General features: G+C 36.7%; 1 protein-coding gene across 1 annotated transcript; it reads left to right on the top strand.

Annotated features, from left to right (window-relative positions):
• Positions 1-246: 246 nt before the first annotated feature.
• On the top strand, positions 247-21,843 carry LOC110093402 (ankyrin repeat-containing protein At5g02620). Its single transcript, XM_020818283.2, has 3 exons — positions 247-1,413; positions 11,253-11,662; positions 20,792-21,843. Exons 1-3 carry the CDS (start codon positions 993-995, stop codon positions 21,656-21,658), a joined length of 1,698 nt encoding a protein of 565 aa, XP_020673942.1. The 5' UTR covers positions 247-992; the 3' UTR covers positions 21,659-21,843.
• Positions 21,844-23,324: the final 1,481 nt, after the last annotated feature.

The following is a 23,324-nucleotide window of genomic DNA, read 5'->3' as shown; positions in this document are numbered from 1 at the left end:
TATAATTTAAATAATTTAAATGAACTTTTTATAATATTGATCGATCAAATATTTAGATCTTGAATTTTTGTTGAATGGGTGATGAGATCATAAATTCCGTGCCTCTACATGGCGTTGGCTCGTTGCGTCTGCGCTGGTCCCACGTGGATGCTTTCTCCACTTTCTATCATCCTCGAAAACGACAGCCGCCATCGTCTGTCCTGTTCCCACCGCCACAGTCTAAAAGCAAAGCCAAATTGATCTACCGAATGATTCCACTTCATACAGCTTAGTGATCTGCCCACATTCAATGTCTCGTCTCTTTCCTTTTTAAATCGTTACCGTTTTCTGTGAACGCTGAAGGTAAATGCCGAGCTAAGAGATGCTCAGTGGTAGAGCGTCTCTGGGTTTAGAGAACGCTCTGCAATCAATTCCGAGTCTTTTTAGTTATTGGGTGTCGTGGATTATTGCGTTTGGCTTCTTCTCTGTTAATTTTGCTCAGAAAAGAGGCATCGCTCTCTGTTTTTCTCTTCGCCCAGCCTTGCTCATCTTTTAGTCTCTCAAGGAAGAGTCCTATTGGGTTCTTGATAAATCTATATTTTTTGGAGCAACTACTGCTGCTCTGATTGGCTGTATGTTTGGCCGGAGGTAAATGTCGGCTATTAGCTGAGATTTGGAGAAAAACCGGTGTTTTTGTGCCTTTTCAGTTGAATTCTGACTACTTGGTTTTTTGGGCTTTTATTTGGAGGAAGAAATAACGTATAATTCGGGAGTTGGAGTGCTTGCTATCTACGGAGGTGCGTAGCTTAGCTATCTTGTCAAAGAAAAAAAGGGGTTTCTTTGCTTTCTGGGCTCTGTTTAGCTTTGATGATTTACTGACGCATTTATGGATTCTAGTCCTTCACAGATTAATAGTTTTGATATCTGGTCATCTGAAACTTTCTTGTGATTTGGATACGAGAAGTCGCGTGATCGACTAAGAAAACGCAGGGGTGGATCTTGTGAACTTTAGGATGGAGAAGCAACCTGGCTTGCGGCTCGGGCCCTTAGAGAGGCTGCAGAGCTTTAAATTGGGTGGTATGGAAAAGCAAAAGAGCTTTAAGTTTGGGTCCATGGAAAAGCAGAAGAGCTTTCTTGAAAGAAGGATCAAGGAAAGCCCTGGGAAAAGAGGGGATACGACGCTTCATCTTGCTGCAAGGGCTGGTAACCCTGTTCATGTTCAAAGAATTATATCAGATTGCAGTGGTGCTCAATTGAAGGATTTTATTTCAAAGCAGAATCAGGATGGGGAGACGGCACTGTATGTTGCCTCAGAGAAAGGGCATGTTGAGGTGGTGAGCGAGATTTTGAAGGTATCTGATGTTCAGTCCGCTGCAATCAAGGCCAGCAACAGCTTCGATGCTTTTCATGTTGCTGCTAAGCAAGGCCATCTCGGTATGGTTTGTGATTTATTTTTTTTATTTTTAACTATCTAACAAGCCTGCTTCTTGTACTTCTTGCACTTCTTTTGTGAGCTATGCTGAGTGCTGCTCATGGTGTTTTTAGCTTCATTACAGCAGAGAATAGACATCTATGAGTGAAATTATATGCTAATAGCATGGCACATATTTAGGTCCAGCAGTTGATCATGGTTTGATTTTACTTCATTTACTTTTTTGTGTGGCATGAGGGATAGTTTGAAGCTTATCATCTTCTTCAATAATGATTAACTTAAATTTGCTTCATTGAGCATCTGCACTGTTATAGTGTTGTAACCAAGCACATCAGAATGGACCATAGGACTGGTTAAATATTTTGAAATAAAAAATGCTGATTGTCAACCTTGACATAGCTAACTGAGATTTGTTTAACTTATTTTAATATTTTGTGAACTATCCATGCAATTTTTGCTTGAAGAACCATTCCAATGCTGTGGTTGATTATCATTATCTGGTGAAGCTGCAGGATGCAGCACGAATAGGCAAGGGCTAAAAAAGATTATAATGAGGATGACAAAGGTAACTTGATAGATAAAACTAAATGGAAGATTTAATAAACAATAAGCTCAAGCCTTGCACTTGACTTAGGAGTTTACCTCTTTTGCAATGCTTCAAATTTCTCATTTGATCAAGAATGTAAGTCTCATTATAGATGAAGAAGGGTTTTCAAATCCAGATAATAATCTTATTTATGACAATGCTATCTTGCATGAAGTACCCTATTATAGATGTTGAAAATTAAACAAATTATGCAAATTGCTAACAAGTTATTAACAAACTATTATCAAACTTAAGCATACAGAGTAAACTAGCCTGGCAAACAATGAAATGGTAATAAGGTCCAAAAAAATATAATTAACTTAAAAATATTCGTGACAAAATAAGAACTAGTAATTTTTTCCTCCTTTTTGAAACCAATCTATACTAGAGAATAGTAATAATACACCCAAAGTATACATTATGATCTATCTCCTATCTTATCATAGGTGGATTTTGAGGATAATGTGATCTTAAGAGACCATTAGCAAGCTTATAATTCATAATATATGGACTTGAACTTATGCTGCCCTTGGTAAGATGGAAGATTTACCTATAGAAATGTCAATACAAAGTATTGGAGGTTTAAAAAGGCATCAACTTCATAACATTCTCAATTTAGATACTATCGAAATTAACTATGTCAATATAAAAATTAAGTACATACAACATTCAAATAATGTGATAATGTAGGGATACTCTTGTATGCATTTTCTTATGGGTCACCATTCATCTTCCACTATCATCATCTCATCCAAGATGACACATTTTCTGCCCTGCTCTAAGACGTCAGATGCCTCCCATATCGTCAAACTTTACTTTAATGAGGTCGTTAGATTACACGGTTTACCCAAATGGACCCCCCAAGCCGGCAAACCCAAGGAAACAAAATCCAAACCTCTTCCTACCATGATCATTGGATTTACCACCATCATTGGATAGCATAAAAACAAAAAAAATAGAAAATATAACTAATATTGTTCTTAACAAAAAAAAAAATTAAGCAAAATCTAAATGCATCACAAAACCATTGTAACTGATAGGAATGTTAAGTTCACTAGTTACTTCTGGAAAACTCTCTGGATGAAAATGGGCACTAAGCTAGAATTCTCCCCAGCCTTTTATCCGCAAACTGATGGCCAAACTGAAGTGGTCGATAGGAGTTTAGGTAATTTGTTAAGGTCCCTAGTAGGTGAACACATTAAGGATTGAGATTTCAAACTCCCCACAGTCGAATTTGTCTACCAAAGGCGTGACCGAGGATCTATGGCCACGATCACACCACTTTATTTTTTATTATCATTGTATTAGAATTAGTTTTTTTTGGCTATTATTGCATTTTTTATTTATTCCCTCAGTTGAGGGCCTAGTCATGTGTAAAGCCCTAGGGGAATGTTGGTATTTTATTATCTTTCATTATATGAGGCTATTTAAAAGCCACTTCCTCTTTTGAATGATCACACCACTTTATTTTTTATTATTATTGTATTAGAATTAGTTTATTTTTTCTATTATTGTATTTTTCATTTATACCCTCACTTGAAGGCCTAGTCATGTGTAAGCCCTAGGGGCATGTTGGTCTTTTACTCTCTTTCATTATATGAGGCTATTTAAAAGCCACTTCCTCCTTTTTTGAGGTTAATGATGATTATTACAAGAAATTTCTGCACTTGTGTGTTTCGGGATAGCTTGAGAGTTCTTAGAGAGATTGAAGTCCCTAGGTGAGGGCATCACAATACCCACCAACTGTAGGAAGCGTCCGGGTTCGTGGTCGATTTTCTCTTTTCCATTCCTTCCCTCTTCCCCACAAATCGCCGGCCACATCCCCCTCTCTCCCTCTCTCGGCCGAACCCCACCACCACATAACCCCAACCGGCTACCCCATCTCCCACCTCCAAGCCACCGGCCTCCCTCTCTTCCCCTCTTAGCCGCCGGGTTCCTCTCCCCCCCCATCTTTATCCCTCATAAAATTATTTTTTCCTAAATTAACTTGTTTTAATTTTGGTAAGTTTTTGAATTCAAATTCAAACGAATTTGAAATTTCAAATTGTTATCTCAATTATTTAGTTTAATTTTAGAAAGTCTTCCCTTAATCAAGGATTGATTAAATTTGAAATTGATTGAGAATCAAAATTGATTGAGAATCAATTTTAATTCTCACATTCATTGAATTTGGACAACTCCCCTCCCCTCCCTCTTTGGTCGGCTCCCTTCTCTCTCCCTCAATTAGTTAATTCCTCAATTGGACTTCCAATTAGGGGAATTAATTAACAAATCTCTCTCTCCTCCTTCCCTCGCTCGTATCTAATTAATACATTCAATTAAACACCAATCAATCAAGCTCAATCGAGTTTGATTTGGCTGGCCCCCCTTCCCTCCCTTTTCTAATAAAATTAGGAAATTTAAAACTCAAAAATTTCTCCCCTTTTCTCCACCAAATATGAACCAAAATTCCCTAATTTCCCTAAGCTTGGCCGGCCCCTTTCTCCCTCTTTGGAATTAACTCTTTTCCCCTCCACTGATATTGATACCAAGGGATTTCCACTTAGTTAATTTCTGTCCAAATTTCCTGGATATACCAGAATTGCTGTCTTGAAAGTCTAGCCTCAGTTACTTGCTATTCCAATATTTTGGGATCCGTTATGTGTTGTCTAGAATGTCTTGGTTGCTATCCTGAAGATTCCTAACAGCTGTCCAGAGGTTCCATCAAGTTTCTATTGCTGTCCCGCCATCCGGAAGGTTCCTGTTTACTGCCGGAAAGGCTCCATACGGCTGTCCTCATGCTGAACTTCCTTGAAATCAACTTCCAAGACTCCGGATCTTCCTCCTCGCACTTCAAATCAAGCCTAATAACTTAACGAATGTGAACTCTTCCTCCCAATTTTATATCTTCCTAATTGCTCTCAATTGTGGTCATAATTGATTCATAAAGATTGTGTTAACTCGCTCCGCTAAGCCTAGTAATCTAGAGAGTGAGTGAGTTGACTCACATGGTGCCTAATCTCATTGCTAATTTAGGGGTTTTTTTGTTGAAAATAAATCGTGTATGCTATGCTTGAATAATTGATTATTTTTTGATCTTAACTTATAGTTGTGTGACTTGGCCTAAGCTATTTTCACCCCTCTCGTTTTCTTTCATTGTTTAAATCGCTACAAGCTTAATATTTAATATTGCTCTCATCTAAAATCGTACAACTTCTTATTTAACATTGCCTAAGCATTTAAGTTCTACATCAGAGAGGCAGTGAACGAGACTTTTGAGAGACATAATAGAGCCATAACTATAGTCCCAGTTTTAGCTCTCCCGGATTTCAGCCAGATTTTGGGAGTGGAGACCGATGCGTCTGGATATAGGTTGGTGGCTGTACTCATGCAGAACCACAAGTCTATAGCATACTACAGTCAAGTGCTGTCAACCAAAGCTAGGCTAAAGTCGGTATATGAGAGGGAATTGATGGCGATTGTGATGTCCATTCAAAAGTGGCGTCTTTACTTATTAGGTAGGCATTTCATTGTCAGGGCAGATTAGAGGAGCTTGAAATACATGCTAGAGCAAAGGATGGTGACTGCGGAGCATCAGAGGTGGTTGTCCAAACTGCTAGTCTATGATTTTAAGATCTAGTACATGCCAAGTTTAGAAAATAAGGCGGCTAATGCTTTATTAAGATGTGTTGGAGAGCATTAGGGGATGGTAATTTTCAGTACCATTGATGGTAGACTGGGGGGCTATCAAAGAAGAGAGCATATAGAATGAAGAGTTGAGGAAGATTAGGGAGAGTTTGATGAAGGATACAAGTAGCCATCCTAGATATTCACTTGAGGGAGAGAGACTCTTACATCATGGGAGGTTTGTGATATCACGAACCTTCATCCATATTTCCCACATATTACAAGAGTTTAATGGGAGTGCAGTTGGAGGAAATTCCAGGGTAGTGAAGGTTTATAGGAGACTGGCGGCTGAGTTATTGAAAGGGAATACATAAAGATGTGGAGGAGATGATGGCAAGGTGTGAGGTGTGTCAGAGAGACAAGTACATGGCTATGGCTCTAGGCGGGTTACTACAACCATTATCACTTCCAAACAGGGTATGGGAGGAAGCGTCCATGAATTTCATAGATGGCCTATCACGATCGAAGTTCACAATTATCTTGGTGGTGGTTGATAGGCTGAGTAAGTTTGCAGATTTCATCCCCTTATGACACCCCTACACTGCAGTAATAGTGGCAGCAACATTCATCAAAGAGGTGGTTAGACTGCATGCAATTCGAGAGTCAATAGTGTCTGATCGAGACTAAGTGTTCCTCAGCTAATTTTGGAGAGAGCTGTTCAGGTTGCATGACACTATTCTCAAGAGAAACACTGCCGACTATACTTAGACGGACGGGCAAAGTGGAAAACAAAGGTAGTAAACTGGAGTTTGGAGACTTACTTGAGGTGTTTTGCTTCTAAAACATCGAGGATGTGGGCAAAATGGTTAGCATGGGCCGAGTATTTGTACAATACATCATACTATTGTGCTTCACAGATGACTCCTTTTAACGTGTTGTATAGAAGAGACTCCTGACACTTAGTACACTTTGGGAGAGAAAATAGGCCAATTTCTTCAGTTGAGCAATACCTGGAAGAAATGGACAAGGTGTTGAAGGAGTTGAAGAAATATCTGTTGAGGGCACAACAAGAGGCTGACAAAATCACATAGGAGTGACAAACAATTTTAAGTGGGGGAAAATGTGTTCTTGAAATTACGACCCTACAGGCAGAGGATAGTTGCTAACAGGAGGAACAAGAAATTGACCCGAGGTACTTCGACCTATACGAAATCGTGGACAAGATTGAAGCAGTGGCATACCGTTTGAAGTTACCCCAATTCGCAATCATACACACAGTCTTCCATGTGTCACTGTTGAGGAGAGCTTTATGGGATCATGCAATTAGTGCGGAATTACCAGTTACACTGATAGAGGAGTTGGAAGTGGTCTTATAACCATTGAAGTTGAGAGGAGTATGATCAGATAAAGATGGAAACAAAGAAGTGCTTATTAGATGGAGGGATCTTCTCGATTTCGATTCTATTTTGGAGCCATATGAGAAGGTGAAAGTGAAAATTCCTTTATTTCACCTTGAGGATAATGTGTGTCTTTGGGAGGGGGGTTATGTTAGGCCGGCCCAAGGGGGGGCAGCTAAACTTGTTGAACCGGTCCTTAGTGGACCGGTTTTGGTTTACAGGAGGAGGGGCCAAAGGGGCCAAGGGTGGCTGCGGCGGTTAAGCAGATGAGACCCACACTTTAGTTAAGCATTGTATTGGAGGGAAATTTCAAATTAGGGATTGTTTAGGAATTAAACTTTTGTCCTTTTAGTTTAATTAGTCATGTCTTGCTAGTGTTAGGGTTATCTTGAATTTGAATCTAATTTGGGATCTCTTGTGTGGTGCTTGGGCTCTATTATTTGGCTAGAGAATTGGTGATGTAGAACCAAGCTAGCAATGATTGGGGTAGGATTATTGATTTAATAGAGTTTGCAATTATGATCTCTTAATTAAGGAAATAGGAATTAAATCAAATCCCAAATCTTAAGTTAATTTGGAGTAATTGATTGAGAGACTTAATTGGGAGGAGCAAAAGGGGAAAGGGAGAGAGGGTTGGGTCAGCCACTTTGATAGGGACTTGATTGGAGTGTTTTATGACTTGCCAATCCTATGTTATTAATTATGGGAGGGGAAATTAAGACCAATCTCCCATTAAAAAAGTCAAATTGGCATGATTGGAGAGGTTTCCTAATATAGATCATGTTATTTTAGGAAAGAGATTTCAAATTTTGAATAAATTAAAATCTGATTTGAAAACCTTCCTAATTTAAAATGTGGTAATTATAGAAAGTAGTGATTGGGCATTTGAAATTTAAAATTTGAGATCAAAAGGGGAGGTGGTGTGTTTAATAACTTGCCAATCTTGGAATATTAATTAGGGTAAGAAATCATGATATTTATCTATTTGAATTTTAAATAACATGATTGGAGAAGCTTTCCTAACATAACTCTTTTCTTTTAGGAAAGAGATTTCAAATTTTAAATTATTTAAATTTGAAATCTTTTTACTATCCAATTTTATAAGAATTTATATTAGGAAAGTAATGAATGCTTGATTTTGAAATTTTGGAGCCGGGGGAGGGGGGGGGGGGGGGGGGGGGGGGGGGAGTGATGGTGGCCGACGGCTAGGAAGGTAGTGGGGCCAGTGGTTGGGTGAGAGGAAGGGTTCGGCCAAAGGTTGGAGAAAGTGAACGTTGGTGGAAGTGGTTGGGCCGAGAGGTGGGGAAGGACTGCGGGAAGAGGAATGGTATCAGATCAAGATGAAGGTGGCCGTTAGGGGAGAAGGAGAAGAGGGAGTCGGTGCAGAAGATAAACCATGAGCCCAGATGCTTCCTGCGACTGATGGGTAATACTTTGCCTTCACATAGGGACTTCAAACCGCAAGCCTGGATGCTTCCTGCAGTTGGTGGGTAGTGTGTTGCCCTGACTTAGGGACTTCAACTCTCATAAGAACTCTCAAATCTCTTAAGAACAAAGTGCATAATTTTCTCTTAATAATCATCCACCCCCTCAAAAAGAAGAGGAGGCTATAAAGTGCCAAAATACAATAATAAGACAAATGACAAAAGTTCCCCCTGGAGTCATATAGGCCTATTCCCTCAAGTGAGGGTAAAAACAGAAAAATACATCAAAAAATCAAAATACAAATAATAACTCAAATAAAGTGGCACAATCATGGCCGTCGATCTTCGTCTCATCCTCTGATAAACTTTCACGGTCGGATGTCCTCATCAATTGTAGAGTTGGTTCTTCCTCCGAATTGAAGATCCACATATTTTGTGCTGTTTTCCTTATTAGTAAATTTTAAGTGTTTTCTCTCAGATTTCCTATAGTTTTGTGGGAAAAATTGATGTTTACTGCTGATTTCTGCTCTGTTTTCCATCACTTTGGACTGTTTTCTATCAGATACATGGAAAACCTCTTAACTAAAAGTCAAGTACAAATGTCAAAATCAAGAAATTCATGACAATGTTGTCTCCATCAAGTCTCAAATGACATTTGATTTAAATCTATTCAGCATAGAGCACATTGAATCCCTCATCTTTAGGGGGAGACTAAAATTGAGGAAGATGAACTGAACTAAAACTAGAAGCGCCTCTCAGAATCCATACATAATGTCACCACTTTTGAAATGCTAGTTTACTCTATGAGGTTGAAAATCAAGGAGGGATATTGATCAAACCACATCTTATACCAAACCATGATTTTGAACATAATTTGGAAACCTGTCAGCTTCAAATTGATAAGAAAAGTATTAAACTAGCTTTTTGTGATCTTATCAAACAGTCAAGAAAGGTTTTAGATATTATACAAAGTAACTTATCCATAGACTTGTTTCATGACATGTTATCTCTTCTTGGTTACATAATTAATGGGCATTGCTCCTAAGAAATCAAGCCTAATATTGATCCCTTATTGTCATTTCAAGGGATCTGTCCCTCAAAATCCCATAATTTCTACGAACTGAACTAAAACTAGAAGCGCCTTTCAGAATCCATACATAATTTCACCACTTTTGAAATGCTAGTTTACTCTATGAGGTTGAAAATCAAGGAGGGATATTGATCAAACCACATCTTATACCAAACCATGATTTTGAACATAATTTGGAAACCTGTCAGCTTCAATTAATAATAAAAATATTAAACTAGCTTTTTGTGATCTTATCAAACAGTCAAGAAAGGTTTTAGATATTATACAAAGTTAACTTATCCATAGACTTGTTTCATGACATGTTATCTCTTCTTGGTTACATAATTAATGGGCATTGCTTTTAAGAAATCAAGCCTACAATTGATCCCTTATTGTCATTTCTAGGGATCTGTCCCTCAAAATCCCATAATTTCTACGAATAAGATGAGATTTATTGGATGGATTTGCCGGTTGGAACAAGTAAGATGAGATTTATTGGATGGATTTGCTAAAGAACCTCCACATGTCAGGGGAAGGCATGGCATAGTTAGTGGCAAAATAGCCTACTCCATCACTGGCTTAGTGCTAAAATGGAGTAATGCAATCCGTAGTTTCTCCTGCTCCACCACTCTGTTTTATTTCCAAAATTTATCTTGAAACACTATGAGCAACAGAATATCATTGGAAAAAGGATTGTGTTGCAAATGTACTTAGAGCCTGCCCTATACTAACACCACTCAGATTGCAGAGAGAGGAGACTGTTTGCATTGTATGACCATGATTTTGGTGTATGGGATGATTATCTGGCTGAAGAAAACATGTAAGGATTTTAAATGGTTTAACCTATAGAAGAAATCACATACAGCTATTCTCGGTTAGGGAAATCTAGTTATCCATGGCTTTTTACGGTAAGACAAATGAAATTAAAAAGTCTATGGTATAAATAAAGATGATGAATACAAAATCATAAATTCAATTTAAACTAAAATCAAAGATAGCAATCCTGCATATGTAACTTTCTAAAATCATGGTTTTGATTCAGAATGATCAATAAAGAGCACAATAAGTAAATCAATAAAATGGAAAATTTTGCTAAGAAAATTATGCTCAAGCCATGGACCAAAATATCAGCTCTCATGGAATACTCTAAATCTCACTCTTGATCAAAATTATATATCCTAGAGTAGTTAAAGAAGGGTATTCACATCCATTTGAGAATTTATTCTTGCCAAAAGTTGATTTACATGGCAAAGAATACTAACAAAGAAAACCCTTTTTATGTATATACGATAGATAGAGAAATCTACAAACAAAATGCTAGCTAAATAAGTTGCTAACAAATTTAATAGCATAGACTAAAATAATCATGAAAGAACAATAACTGACAATAGGACCCAATATACAAATGACTCAACTAATCTAATGACTGCATCTCATGATAGTACTTCTATATTTAGAAAACAATTGAACTATGTTTTATGAATCTGGTTCATCAGATGTTTACTAATAGCAGCCAAAAATCTTATGAATTGTTCTTTTCATATGTTATTACACTTAAAAAAAAAAACTTTATATCAGGACATAGAAAGTGGCCTTAAGTATTTCTATCATAGCATATGTGGCATTGAATATGCTTCGCATTAATGCTTCGCATTAATGCTCTATAAATCGCCCCTACACAATCACACATATTTGGGACATCAATTCACCACAAGTTTAGCTAAGATAATTGTGGATCTTTACATCTATGTTTTTGCAGGCGTACTTAAAGAACTGTTGCAGACCTTCCCCTCATTAGCTATGACGACGAGTTCATCAAATGCCACTGCACTAGACTCTGCCGCCACTCAAGGTCATGTTGACATAGTCAATCTACTTTTAGAAACAGATGCTAGTCTTGCCAAGATTGCGCGGAATAATGGCAAAACTGTTTTGCATTCAGCAGCCAGGATGGGGCATGTTGAAGTTGTGAGGTCTCTTTTGATTAAGGACCCCGGCATTGGATTGAGGACTGATAAGAAAGGACAAACTGCTTTTCACATGGCTGTCAAGGGAAATAATGTGGGTATTGTCCTCGAACTGTTGAAACCTGATTCTTCCATTGTCAATGTGGAAGATAATAAAGGAAACACACCACTGCATATTGCAACCAGAAAAGGTCGTCTTGAGGTTAGTTTTGATGTCTAGATGTCTTCACTGCAATTCTTAATTCAAACCATCTGACAAAAAAATATTTTTAACAATTATTTTAATGCTGCCTAGTAGCTCCGTTCCTTAAATAGTTTTTTGTTGGATGACTATGACACTCCAAGAGAGGGGGTGAATTTGGTTTTAATAATTTTTTATTAAAAAAATAATTAAAATAAATTTGATGCTATTTGGAAAGGAAATAAATAAATACACAAATTTCTATGTAAATGATAAAGAAAAATAGATATAAATAAAGAAAATAACAAGCACTATATTTTTAGGTGGTTCAACTCGGATTCCAATCCGGCTTATGTCCACGTTAGCCAATTTTCGGATTAGAATCCACTAAAAATATAAATAAAAATATTTTTCTTGCTGATTTAAGTATAATCTCCTTAAATCATATAAGGTGGATATATTAAGTAAGAAAAAATGTGCATATAATTTTTTAATGTATTTAAAGATGTATTAAATACCCATACAACAATATGATGTAATTTAGAAAATTTATATATTAGTAATTTTTTATGAAACAAATTCAATTCAAAATGAATACATAAAATATTTTTAATCATATAAGCTTCTTACTTTTAATTACCCCAATTAAGTAACTTTTCATATTTGATAAATTTTATGTAATCTATGAAGCTTATATTTAATAAATGATTCTTATAGATCTAAATTAAACTTATTATCCTTAATTAGTATTATGAAAATAATTTTAATAGATATTTATATTGTGAGCAAATCAAACAATGCAAATAAATATCTATGGACCTCCAAGTTACTCCTAATATAAAAGCCTTCAAGCTATCCATCTTGGTCTATTTTGAGTACTTCTAGCTCAAATTTTGATTGAATTTGAGTTGTGCAATGTACATCCCATATAAGTAATTATCTTGCAAATCTAACACACAAATTAGAACATCCAAGCATAGATTTGTTATCATCAAAATCATTAGAATAGGTCATGAGGCAGATAATGCCAACAATTTTAAATTTTGAGATGACAAGTCCCTATGTAATTTGGTGGCTTTAGGACTTTTTTTTTGTTTTTCATCGGATATAGTTAGCTTTTGTGTGAAACTTCCAAACCTTTTTATTTTTTCACATATATGGTTAATTGTAAAGTGGTATAATCTTGTAGCTTTTTGATACGCCTTGAAAGTAAAAACAACAAATAAAAGAGAATAACAACATTTGAACACAAAGATAGTGTTGATTTTTTATTTTTCGTTTAATAATAAAGCAAGATACAATTGATCTATTATTCAAAAGATAGACTAGCTTTCCCACAAACCCTAGATGCCACTGGGAACTCATAATAAACATTAGGAAAATAAACTCAACAATATCCTCTTTAAACCATAAACAAACTCCTTAAATAGCCTAGAACACTATAACATAATTAGAACTTTCCTAATCAGTATAAATATAATTTAGGAAATCTTTCTAAATAAATATAATCTTCCTAATCAACATAAACACAATTTAGGAAACCTTCATAAATAATTAAACATGATTTAGGAAATCTTTCTAAACAATTGAATATGATTTAGGAAACCTTCCTAAAAAAAGTGAACATATTTTAGTAAACCTTCCTAAACATCTAAATACTTCATGAATAGTATAAACACAATTAGGAAACTTTCCTAAACAACTCCCCCTTATTAGGAACATTCCTAAATAATTTTCTTTGATTAAGAACCTTCCTAAATAATTTCTTTTAATTAGAAACTTTTCTAAGAAACTCCCTCTTGATTATGAACATTCCTAAACAGCTTCTTCCTGGTTGTGCCTCCCCTGCCCCTGCATATCAATACTCTCTCCCAAAAATGCACCTTGTCCTCAAGGTGGAATGAAGGTTTTGTCCATCTAAAAGTCCTCCTGGATCATCAAACATTATGAGAGTTTCAATTGCTGAAATGCTCCTGTTAATTTCTACTAGAGTTTTTCCATAGGATTTCTTAGCAACCTATGCTTGCATAAATCTTAGATATTCTCGTCGGTTCTTCTCTATTGCTATTTTTTCCTTTGTTTCTTCCTCAAGCTCATTGTCATCTAGGATTCTCCTGATCTTTTCCTTCCGGCTCTTGCTTATTGATACATTGATTTCAATATCTGAAAAGTGTTGAATCACTGCCAGAACTAGCGTCCTTATCTGAAGTATGAGATTCAAATTGTTTAAGTTCAAAAGTTCAGAAATATTTTGAATGACATGTTCATCAAATCTCTCTCAGGTACACTCATCATGAGGAAGGTCACACCATTAAACCAAAACTTTTCCTCCACTATTTTCAAGTTCGCTCAAAGAAATAATGCAGTGTGGTTGGAATCATTATTCTTCACATATATTTATAATAACCATTCCATACTTTGCTTTATAATTCTCAAGTTTTCTTTTTGCTAGAAATTTTAATTGATTTTCCAAAACCCAGTTGTTATGCATGTTTGATTTACCTGCCCATTTTATCAAAAAATTCGTAAGCAGCACAACCAGTGTTCTTAGGCCTCAATTCCAGCTTTGATTCCTTTGGGACTACATTATCTTCAGAACTATAATAAGATTCAGGTCCCATGGTACATGCAAGAGCACACTGTGACACATAATTGGTTGGCATTTCAGAAGACCTAGGTGTGTGAACCTCATTATGGTTTATTGCAACTGCCTCTTGATTATAAACCATCCTAAATAGCTCCCCCTTCTTGGCTATGCCCCCCCGCGTGCGAGCGTATGCAGTTGCACTGACCTTCGTTTCAAAATCCCCTCCAAGTTTTGAACTTTTTAATTGAACTGGGAGTTTATCAAGCTCATTATGTTCTCTAGTGCTTCACTATGTGGATTGCTATTTACTTGAATGGCAACAAGCATCAATTATCGGTACATTTTTTATGGTTTAAATCCAGAGGAAAAAATGTCCACTTTCTTAAGTTTTTTTTTTTCATGTTGACCCCTATTTCAAAGTACGGGCAAAAAGAGGTAAAGTCGGCGACTTAAGTAATGCGCACGTTTGCACGACGCGTCACTTCAAGGGCCAAATGACCTTCGATTGCTAAATGGACTACGCCATTGCAATCGGGACATCTAACTCGTCTAAGAGGGAACTCCTTGTAGTCAAATCGTATGAGATCGGTCAAAACGGATGTCCGAAACCAAGAATTGATGTGCAATGTTGCTCGAACTACATCCGATCGCAAAACTTATTTCACCGTTGCATTTGGAGTGTCATCAATACCCAAGAATGATCATAAATTTGTTCAATTAAAGTAATAAATTGAAGAAACTGACGTGCGACATTGCTCAAATGATGTCCAATTGCAAAACAGACTTGACCATTGCTTTCGAAACTTCGTTAATACCTAAATTAGACTAAATTTGCCAATAAAAATCACACAAGAAAATCAGCGCCCATCCTGAGGAAGAAATGCATGGATTTCATGAAAATGCACATAAACTGAGGCGACAACGTGCAAATCGAGGCGAAAATGGAAATTTTAACCTCTAATTTATTTTAGTTATTCTAAACTAATAATAAATTTATCATTATTATTATTATTAATTAAAATAAAAAAATTTCAGAAAAGTATGCTTGTTGCTATTCGACGCCGACACCGTTCTGCGATTTCCTCGATCAAATTTTGCTCGTGTCGTTAAAATGAGATGGAGTAGGAGCGAAATTTCTTCTTCGATGCACAAGGCGTAAGCCTCCGTGGAAAAAGGCGTAAGCCTCGCCCGAGCGTTCGAGGCTTAAGCCTCAGTTCGCCCGACCTCCGCCTTGATTCGAGGCGCGCCTCGAGGCGTCCGCCTCGAACGCCTTTTTAATCGATGATTATTATTAAAAAAAGATAAAAAAGGAGAAAATAAAAAAAGAAATAAAAAAGAGAAGAGAGGAAACAAATGTTTTTTGTGTGTTCGATCCCTCGCCATTGTATCTCGATCTCCGTGCCACTGACCTCGTTACTGCTATCATCACCTCGTCAGGTATAATGTCTCCAAACTCAAAAAATCCCTAAAATCCTATTTTCGGTGCTTGTATCGTGCCAATAGATCTCTTGTACACGCTCTCGTAGCATAATGGGAGGGAATCCTGTGTGGTGCTTGCGACGAGATAGATATGCCCTATACATGCTCTTTGTTGCGTGGCGAGGACAAATTTATGTACCCGTGTATGTGCTTCAGCACCTGTGAAGAAAATCTGTGTTTTCAAATAGTTGCCTCGAAGACCCATACATGCTCTTCGTAGCATGATGGGAAGACCTAGATTATCGAATTTCTCCTAAACAGGGGAGATGTTGGGAGGCTACTAAAATTTTAACTGACAGAGGACCTGACTTGAACAAAATGCAGGGGATTTGAATAGACCACAAAGAACATAATATGAACCCCAAACACTGAACTGAACTTGCAAGTTATTGAATAGCAGGGAACCAGACTAAATTCGAACAATAGAAAATTGGACCTAATTAAACGAGCAAAAATAAAAATTCACGTTGTGATTTAAATTGAATAAAAACAAATTAATGATCAAAATATTCATAATGAAAACTACAGCTCGTATACAAATGACTATTGAGGCTTATAATGAACACGTATGTTTGTTCATGACGCAAGAAGATTTGTAATGTGCACAATAAGACCATCGGTGAATTACTATAGGGGATATATAATTTGATCATAAACATAATACAAGCTGCCTACGAATGATGGTAATTGATGTCCAATGATCACGTAAGTCATAAAAAAAAAAACATAATAGTTCCTATAATCAACAACAACAGATGTATTTCAACGATGACCTGTTCCCTATATACATAGATATGCACACAATATATCGTTTTCAAGAAAAGATAACATATATGCAATATGTATGAGCTCCTATAAGCTGCTGCAGGAGATTCCTCACGCATATAGTAGCCCACCTATGGGTGACAACAAATAACATACAATGAATGCCAGGGCATTTACACAGTCATCAACAATTCAATGTCAGGCCGATACATCAATTTGAAAGACACGTTAGAAAAGAAACACAATTCTCTGCAAGCATCATGAATTACTTATGCATGATGTTAATTGATGTGCAACGCTCATACTCATGAAAAGGCTATGCGATAGTTGTAATGAACATAGGTAATGTATTCATGAGCAGAGCATGAAGAGCATAATGGCAAGTGTAGCAATCTCATAGTCAACATCAACTTATATGGGAATACAACTCCTCTTGCAATATAACACATAATGAATGCAAACAACTACTGGTGATGGCGGAAGAATTGTTACATACACCTACTAGTGATAACCAACCGTAGGTGATAACTAAATTCCTAAAACCATCAATAGGTAAATGAATATGCCATTCTCCTACGAACAAATGATCAATATGCAATGAACACATCAATGTTTCTATAAATAGTATCTCTCACAAATATATTTAAGTAGTACACATTGAATGCTACAACATGCTTGTAATCAATGCAGACAGAGGTGGCAATGCACCTGCAAGCAACCTTGGTAGATATGTTGTAGATGTGACGGGTTTTCTATGAACACAGGCATACATTCAACATGTTATCTATGAACAAATGCAGATACCTATGAGTCGCTATCTTCATGGGTTCAACATGCTATCTAAGAGGAAATGCAGGAGGACTACAACAAATTTAAGCGCCCGTGAACCACTGTAGAAAACCCTCGCAATTAATAACTGTAATGATAAAAAGTGCACTCAGTGTATATTGAACCTGACGGTTTTGTTGACCAAGTACAACTGAGTCTTTCAATTGACAAAGATATCTAATTGCACGTTATTCGAGCCTTTGGTCTCATCAAAATATGACACTTCATCTATTACAAAAAGACCTCATACAACTTGGAACACCTGCAAACAACTGCAGGAGATACAAGTAGTTAAAGCACAACGTCATGTCACCGTATCCCCAACATGTATACAAGTGACAAAAAGTGTCTATCAATTCCAATACACAGTATATCAACGAAGATAACTTGTAGAAGATGAAATTCAATTCGCAATGCTATGCCATCGGATCCATAAAATCCATGCAAGCGGACATAAGGTGTTTACACATTTCCAAATAAGACCTAGCGCACTACTAAATCACGCCATCGGATCCGCAACATGCGTACAAGCGGATGAAGACATTTATAAACTCCCAGGTGGAGCCCTGTGCATTTCTCAACAACAGCTCATCTATAAGAAGCAACAAACAACCATAGTGTAACGCCGCACCACCAGATCTGCAACGCACATACAAGCAAATAGAGGTGTCTACAAGCTTCCAATCAAAATGTTGTGCACACTCAAAGGATAATCATTTGCATAGTTAATTGATGTTAAATATTTTAAAATGCCCTCATACATGCATTGCAACATATAGAGCCTATTATGTTAATATGCAAGCACTCGTGCAAATACGTATACACATATGTATATATGACATACATATCCACTGTATATGTTTGACAATCGTATGACCGCATCATACAAATTGCACGTAAAATCATATAATCGTATTGGCCCCAGCGAACATGTTACAGGTACACGTGACATATGAGGATGTTGTGCGGTTCAAATGATAAGTCCAAGTTCAATTACAATCCTTCTATGTGAGTAGATGGAGTCGGCTCGATTCAAATTATCAAATAAATATATGGTAACGACATCGACCGAGGTATTTGTTTTAATACGTTTATATTAAATATTTAAGACCTATAATTTGGAAAATTCATTAAATAAGAGCATAAAGACTACGATGAACCTGATCATCTATCGGTAAATTAACAGAGTCAATAGGGTTCAATCAGTAAATGCAATTGCCTATAAATACCCCGATGATGACCATATTGAATGTTTATCTAAACAGAGGGGATCATATATTTTCAAATTCCCTCACACATGCACTGTAACATATATACATACAAATATGAAAGTACACATACAAACATATTAACATGTATGCATATATATTTGTATGGACCCCGACGAGCGTGTTATGTGCATACACGTAATATGTGAGGATACTACGCGGGTTAATAAGTAAAAATAAGTTCGAACCCAATCCTTATATGTAAGTCAATAGGATTCGACACAGTTCAAACTGCCAAACAAATATACGGTCGTAACGTCCACCGGGATATTTGTTTTATATGTTCAGATTAGGCCTTTAAGGTCTACAACAAAGAAAATTCATCAATAAAGGCATAAAGCTTACGAAGAACTAGATGGTAAGTAAACATAGTTGACATGGTTCAATCAACAAGTGAAATCACTCATAATTAGCCCGATGATAGTCATGTTGAATGCTTATGTCAACAGTAGGGAATCCCAAATATTTAAAATACCTCATAAATTCCTAGATGCCTATAAAAAATCCAAAATTCAAAAATATGATAAATTTAAATATTTAATATTGAAATCAATTACTAAACACTTAAAGCAAAGTTTATCCACCCTCTACAACAGTTTGCTGAGGTGAAGAAGTTTGAAAATATACTTCAGCTAACAAAGAGCCAATATCCGGTCGAGAATATCACTATGATTCATTCTCAATCCATCTCTTTCTAGTAAGGACATGACTTTGATCCTTTAATCAGTAGTTTGGCCATATGGCTCCATAAATAATCTGTGGTTTGACCAGATGGCTCCGCGTGATAAACAATTATGACTGCGACCTTCCGACCTAGTGGCTTGGTCAAATGACTACACTATATAATAGTTACGATCATAGCTCGTATGTTCTCCAATAACTTCAAATCCTTGAGATATGAATCAATAAGGATATAATCGATAAGGTACAAAGCCCTCTGTTAGCTAAGGGGATTCAAATTTGTCCCCTTAGATAATTACTCACCCCAGGTCTAAAAGGTACCCTTGGAAAAAGCAGCTCATGGTTGGCGACAATGATCCTTTTGTCAGGTTGTGTTGACTACCTCCTTTGAATAAGTAGACTATAGATTATGATGGCCCGGGATGATGGAACTATGGGATCTTGATCGGGCTCATCATCATTCCCCCTACCGTCTACTTTAAGTGTAAGATGGTGAAAATTTTAATTTTAACTATTAATTCCCATGCTACTACTATACACCAGATACCACGTATCTCTACCTATCTATTTGACGCTCTTTCATTATTAGGAGGTGTAATTAACTATAGAGGCTTGTGTCTATAGGAAGCCTGAACTCATATCATAAAGTCTTCGCAAAATGAGGGCGAAATCTCTACGTATTTTCTTATTTCAAACCCAATTTGCCTTGAAACTTTGGTGTTAAAACTCTCCTCGATTACCCAAACGAAAGAGAAAGATAAGAAAGAGGTCCACGGAGAGGCTGCAATGCAAATTTTTGGAGTCCACATTTCCTTGAAAAATAAAATAAAATGATCCCCAGATTTTGTTTGCATGATCATTTGTCCCTGATTATTTGATGTTTTCAATTTGGCACCTTAGAGGTCAACAAATATCAATATTTGTTCCACCATTAAAATTTTGATTTGGGATGATTGAAATTGTATGATCATAGTTGTTTTTCTACTGCTTTTTTTTACTCATCAGAATCCATAATTACATGTGTGACTCGACTTACAGCCTTTGTTGAATGAGAAGCCCTAGAGGAGAAGGGAGGGTGGAGATTGCAATGTTCAAATGAGAATAAATACCCACGTTGCAGTCTCCGATATTCATTCTCCATTGCTCGTTGCAATTTCCAATCTACCTTCTCCACTAGTATATTGAATAAGAGGCGAAATCAGGGATTGTGTCAACTAAAAATGAAAAGAGAAGCCTAAGAAAAGCATGCATGATAGATTATCCTCTAATCCTCCCTCCAATATTAGATTTTGTCATCCTAAATAGACATTCTAACTGTTAAACTAATTTTAATGAGTTAAGAGATTAAATTGGATAGTTTGGGATTAAAATTATCACATATAATATGGGCATGATTTAAAGCTATGATTGCCGTGTTCTTCAAAATTAGGATAATCATAACTAAAGAAAACATGGCTGAATATTTTGTCATCTTGGTTCTTTGATAAACCAATACGTTTATTTGCCAGTCTGTTGTAATTCCTTCCCTCATCATCTTCGCAGATTGTGCAAACTCTAATATCAATTGAAGGTATCCAAATCAATGCACTCAACAGAGCTGGTGAAACCGCCCTTTCCATTGCAGAAAAAAGCGGCCTGGAAGAAATTGCTGCTACCCTCAAGGATGCTGGTGCAGTGGCTTTCATAGAGCAGGACAACCACATTAGCCCAGCAAAACAGTTAAAGCAGACTGTTAGTGACATCAAGCATGATGTCCAGTCCCAGCTCAAGCAGACCAGACAGACCGACATTCGGGTCCAGAACATCAAGAAGCGGCTCCGAAAACTTCATAGTGGTGGCCTAAACAATGCCATCAACTCCAACACTGTTGTTGCTGTACTTATTGCCACGGTTGCCTTCGCCGCCATCTTTACCGTTCCAGGACAGTTTGTTCAGGAACCAGCCCCTGCTGGGTTAACCCTTGGCCAAGCCAATATTGCTAACAATGCAGCCTTCATCATCTTCCTTGTTTTCGATTCCCTCGCACTCTTCATATCTCTTGCAGTTGTTGTGGCCCAAACTTCTTTGATAGTAGTTGAGCAAAAGGCAAAGAAACTTATGGTGTTTATTGTAAACAAGTTGATGTGGTTGGCATGCCTTTTTATCTCAATCTCCTTCATCTCCCTCACCTACATTGTCGTAGGCCGCAAAGACTGGTGGTTGGCTTGGTGCACCATGGCGATAGGTGCTTCAATCATGCTCACCACAATAGGGTCAATGTGCTACTGCATTGTGGTCCACCGGATGGAGGAGAAGAGCTTGAGAAGCATCAGCAGGGGCTCAGGTAGCAGATCCAGGTCCTGGTCTCTATCAATGCCCTCTGACTCTGAGCTGCTGAACAGTGAGTACAAAAAGATGTATGCCCTTTAGATTTACGCAGACTAGTATTTGTAAGCCATTAACGGCATTTTCAGCAAAGGAGGAACCAATTTGTATGTTCATGAGAATATAAGCGATGTTAGAATTTGTGGTTGGTAATTACGGCCATCCCAGACAGATTGAAGTATTTGTACTACTCTCTTTGTTCGTCAATCTTTATATATTGACAACAGGTTCACATGGTTAAGAGGCAAAAATTTTATGCACAGATGACACGAAAGAGTTATTTTCCCATAAATTTTTTTTTTTTTTGAATTCAGATCTAGTCGCCTCAGACAGGGCAACCTTAAACTGTGGGGGAGAGATTATTTTGTGCGGAAAATGGGCAATCTGAAGAAATCAAGTGCACGACACATCATTCGATACTCAACTACGGTACTCAAGCAAAAAAAGTGATTATGACGCACTCAGATTTACTCCGGATGACGTCCAGTTTTCCGCACAGAATAATTTTTCCCAGCTGAGCATCAAATTGCTGCATTATTTCAGAGATTGATGCATTTTTTTATTATTTAATTTAAAACGAATTAGGTATGTATTTTGAGATGAAGCCGCTAGAGTAGGAGGCTTTGCTCATTCTGATTTTCCCTATATATCCCATTGGTTTTTATTCCCTCCTCGCACTCTTAAATTTCTCAAAATTTACTTGCTCTGGTCTCATTAAGCTAGTTTGTCAGTCTCAAAAAATTATTTTTCGGGTTTGTGTTCAAATCGTCGATATTTGAAGATCAAGCCTGATCAAAGAGCAGATTAATTAGATATTAATTTTGTTATATATTCGATTTATTATTTATGCTCGATTAACTTTTGTTATTTGATTTTTTTTTTGAATTTGCATATAAATATTTCGTTGAATCTGTTGAAATTAATTTCATAAATAGTAAATGATTCCTTGATTTTTTTATTGTGTTTAATTAGTCGTTTTAGTTGAACATATTAGAAACCCTTTCAGTTAATTTACTCACTAAACATATGAATTTTTTGAATTTATTTATAAATTATTGTAGAATGTTTGGCAAGGTTAGACATGTAATTAAATAGACCATCCTGGCAGGATTGTTTTGGTGACTCTCGCACTTAATTGTTGCCAATGTATGGTATAATTCTAGATATTTGTGTTAAGGACTTATTTATGTTGAACATAATAATCATTAAGATTAGCAAGAATATTCATGAACTTAAGTGTTGTATTCAATTGTCCTGTAGCGACACCTAACTTTATAGCAATATTGTCGGTGAGCTAATGAGTTGGACTTGCATGAGAATGAAGGTAAGAGAAAATTGAAGAGGAAAAAAAATTTCGAACAAGTTTAAGTGGATTACGAGTCTCAAGCCAACATTGAATCCACTGGAATAAACAAAATTGTCAAACTACTCCTTATCACCTGGTTAATATAGGGTGCTTTGGGCTACAGGAAAGGCTATGCTCTAAAAAGTAAAAAGTACAACACTAGATAGTATGCATAACATGTGTCACCTCCTAATTGGTTGAAGGAGGGCGAGGTTAGAAGAGCTTTGACGATTTGTCTCTCGCAGGCTCAAAATAGTGCTAAGTACTTGAGCAAGCTTAGGCGAGTTTTATAGGTGAGTGCTTAGATGAGGGGAACTATGACCAACGAGCATTGTTGAATGAGTTATATGAGAGATATCAAATAAT

Source organism: Dendrobium catenatum, unplaced genomic scaffold (assembly GCF_001605985.2).
Source record: "Dendrobium catenatum unplaced genomic scaffold, ASM160598v2 fragScaff_scaffold_1564, whole genome shotgun sequence".
NCBI lineage: Eukaryota > Viridiplantae > Streptophyta > Magnoliopsida > Asparagales > Orchidaceae > Dendrobium > Dendrobium catenatum.
Note: the sequence above shows the minus strand (reverse complement) of the source record. Positions and strands in the feature narration are given on the sequence as shown.

Excerpts from the sequence above, each read along its gene's own strand:
- LOC110093402 (XM_020818283.2), top strand. The coding sequence starts at position 993 with ATGGAGAAGCAACCTGGCTTGCGGCTCGGGCCCTTAGAGAGGCTGCAG. Across the intron at positions 1,414-11,252 it reads TGCTAAGCAAGGCCATCTCG|GCGTACTTAAAGAACTGTTG; the intron begins GTATGGTTTGTG and ends ATGTTTTTGCAG. Across the intron at positions 11,663-20,791 it reads CCAGAAAAGGTCGTCTTGAG|ATTGTGCAAACTCTAATATC; the intron begins GTTAGTTTTGAT and ends TCATCTTCGCAG.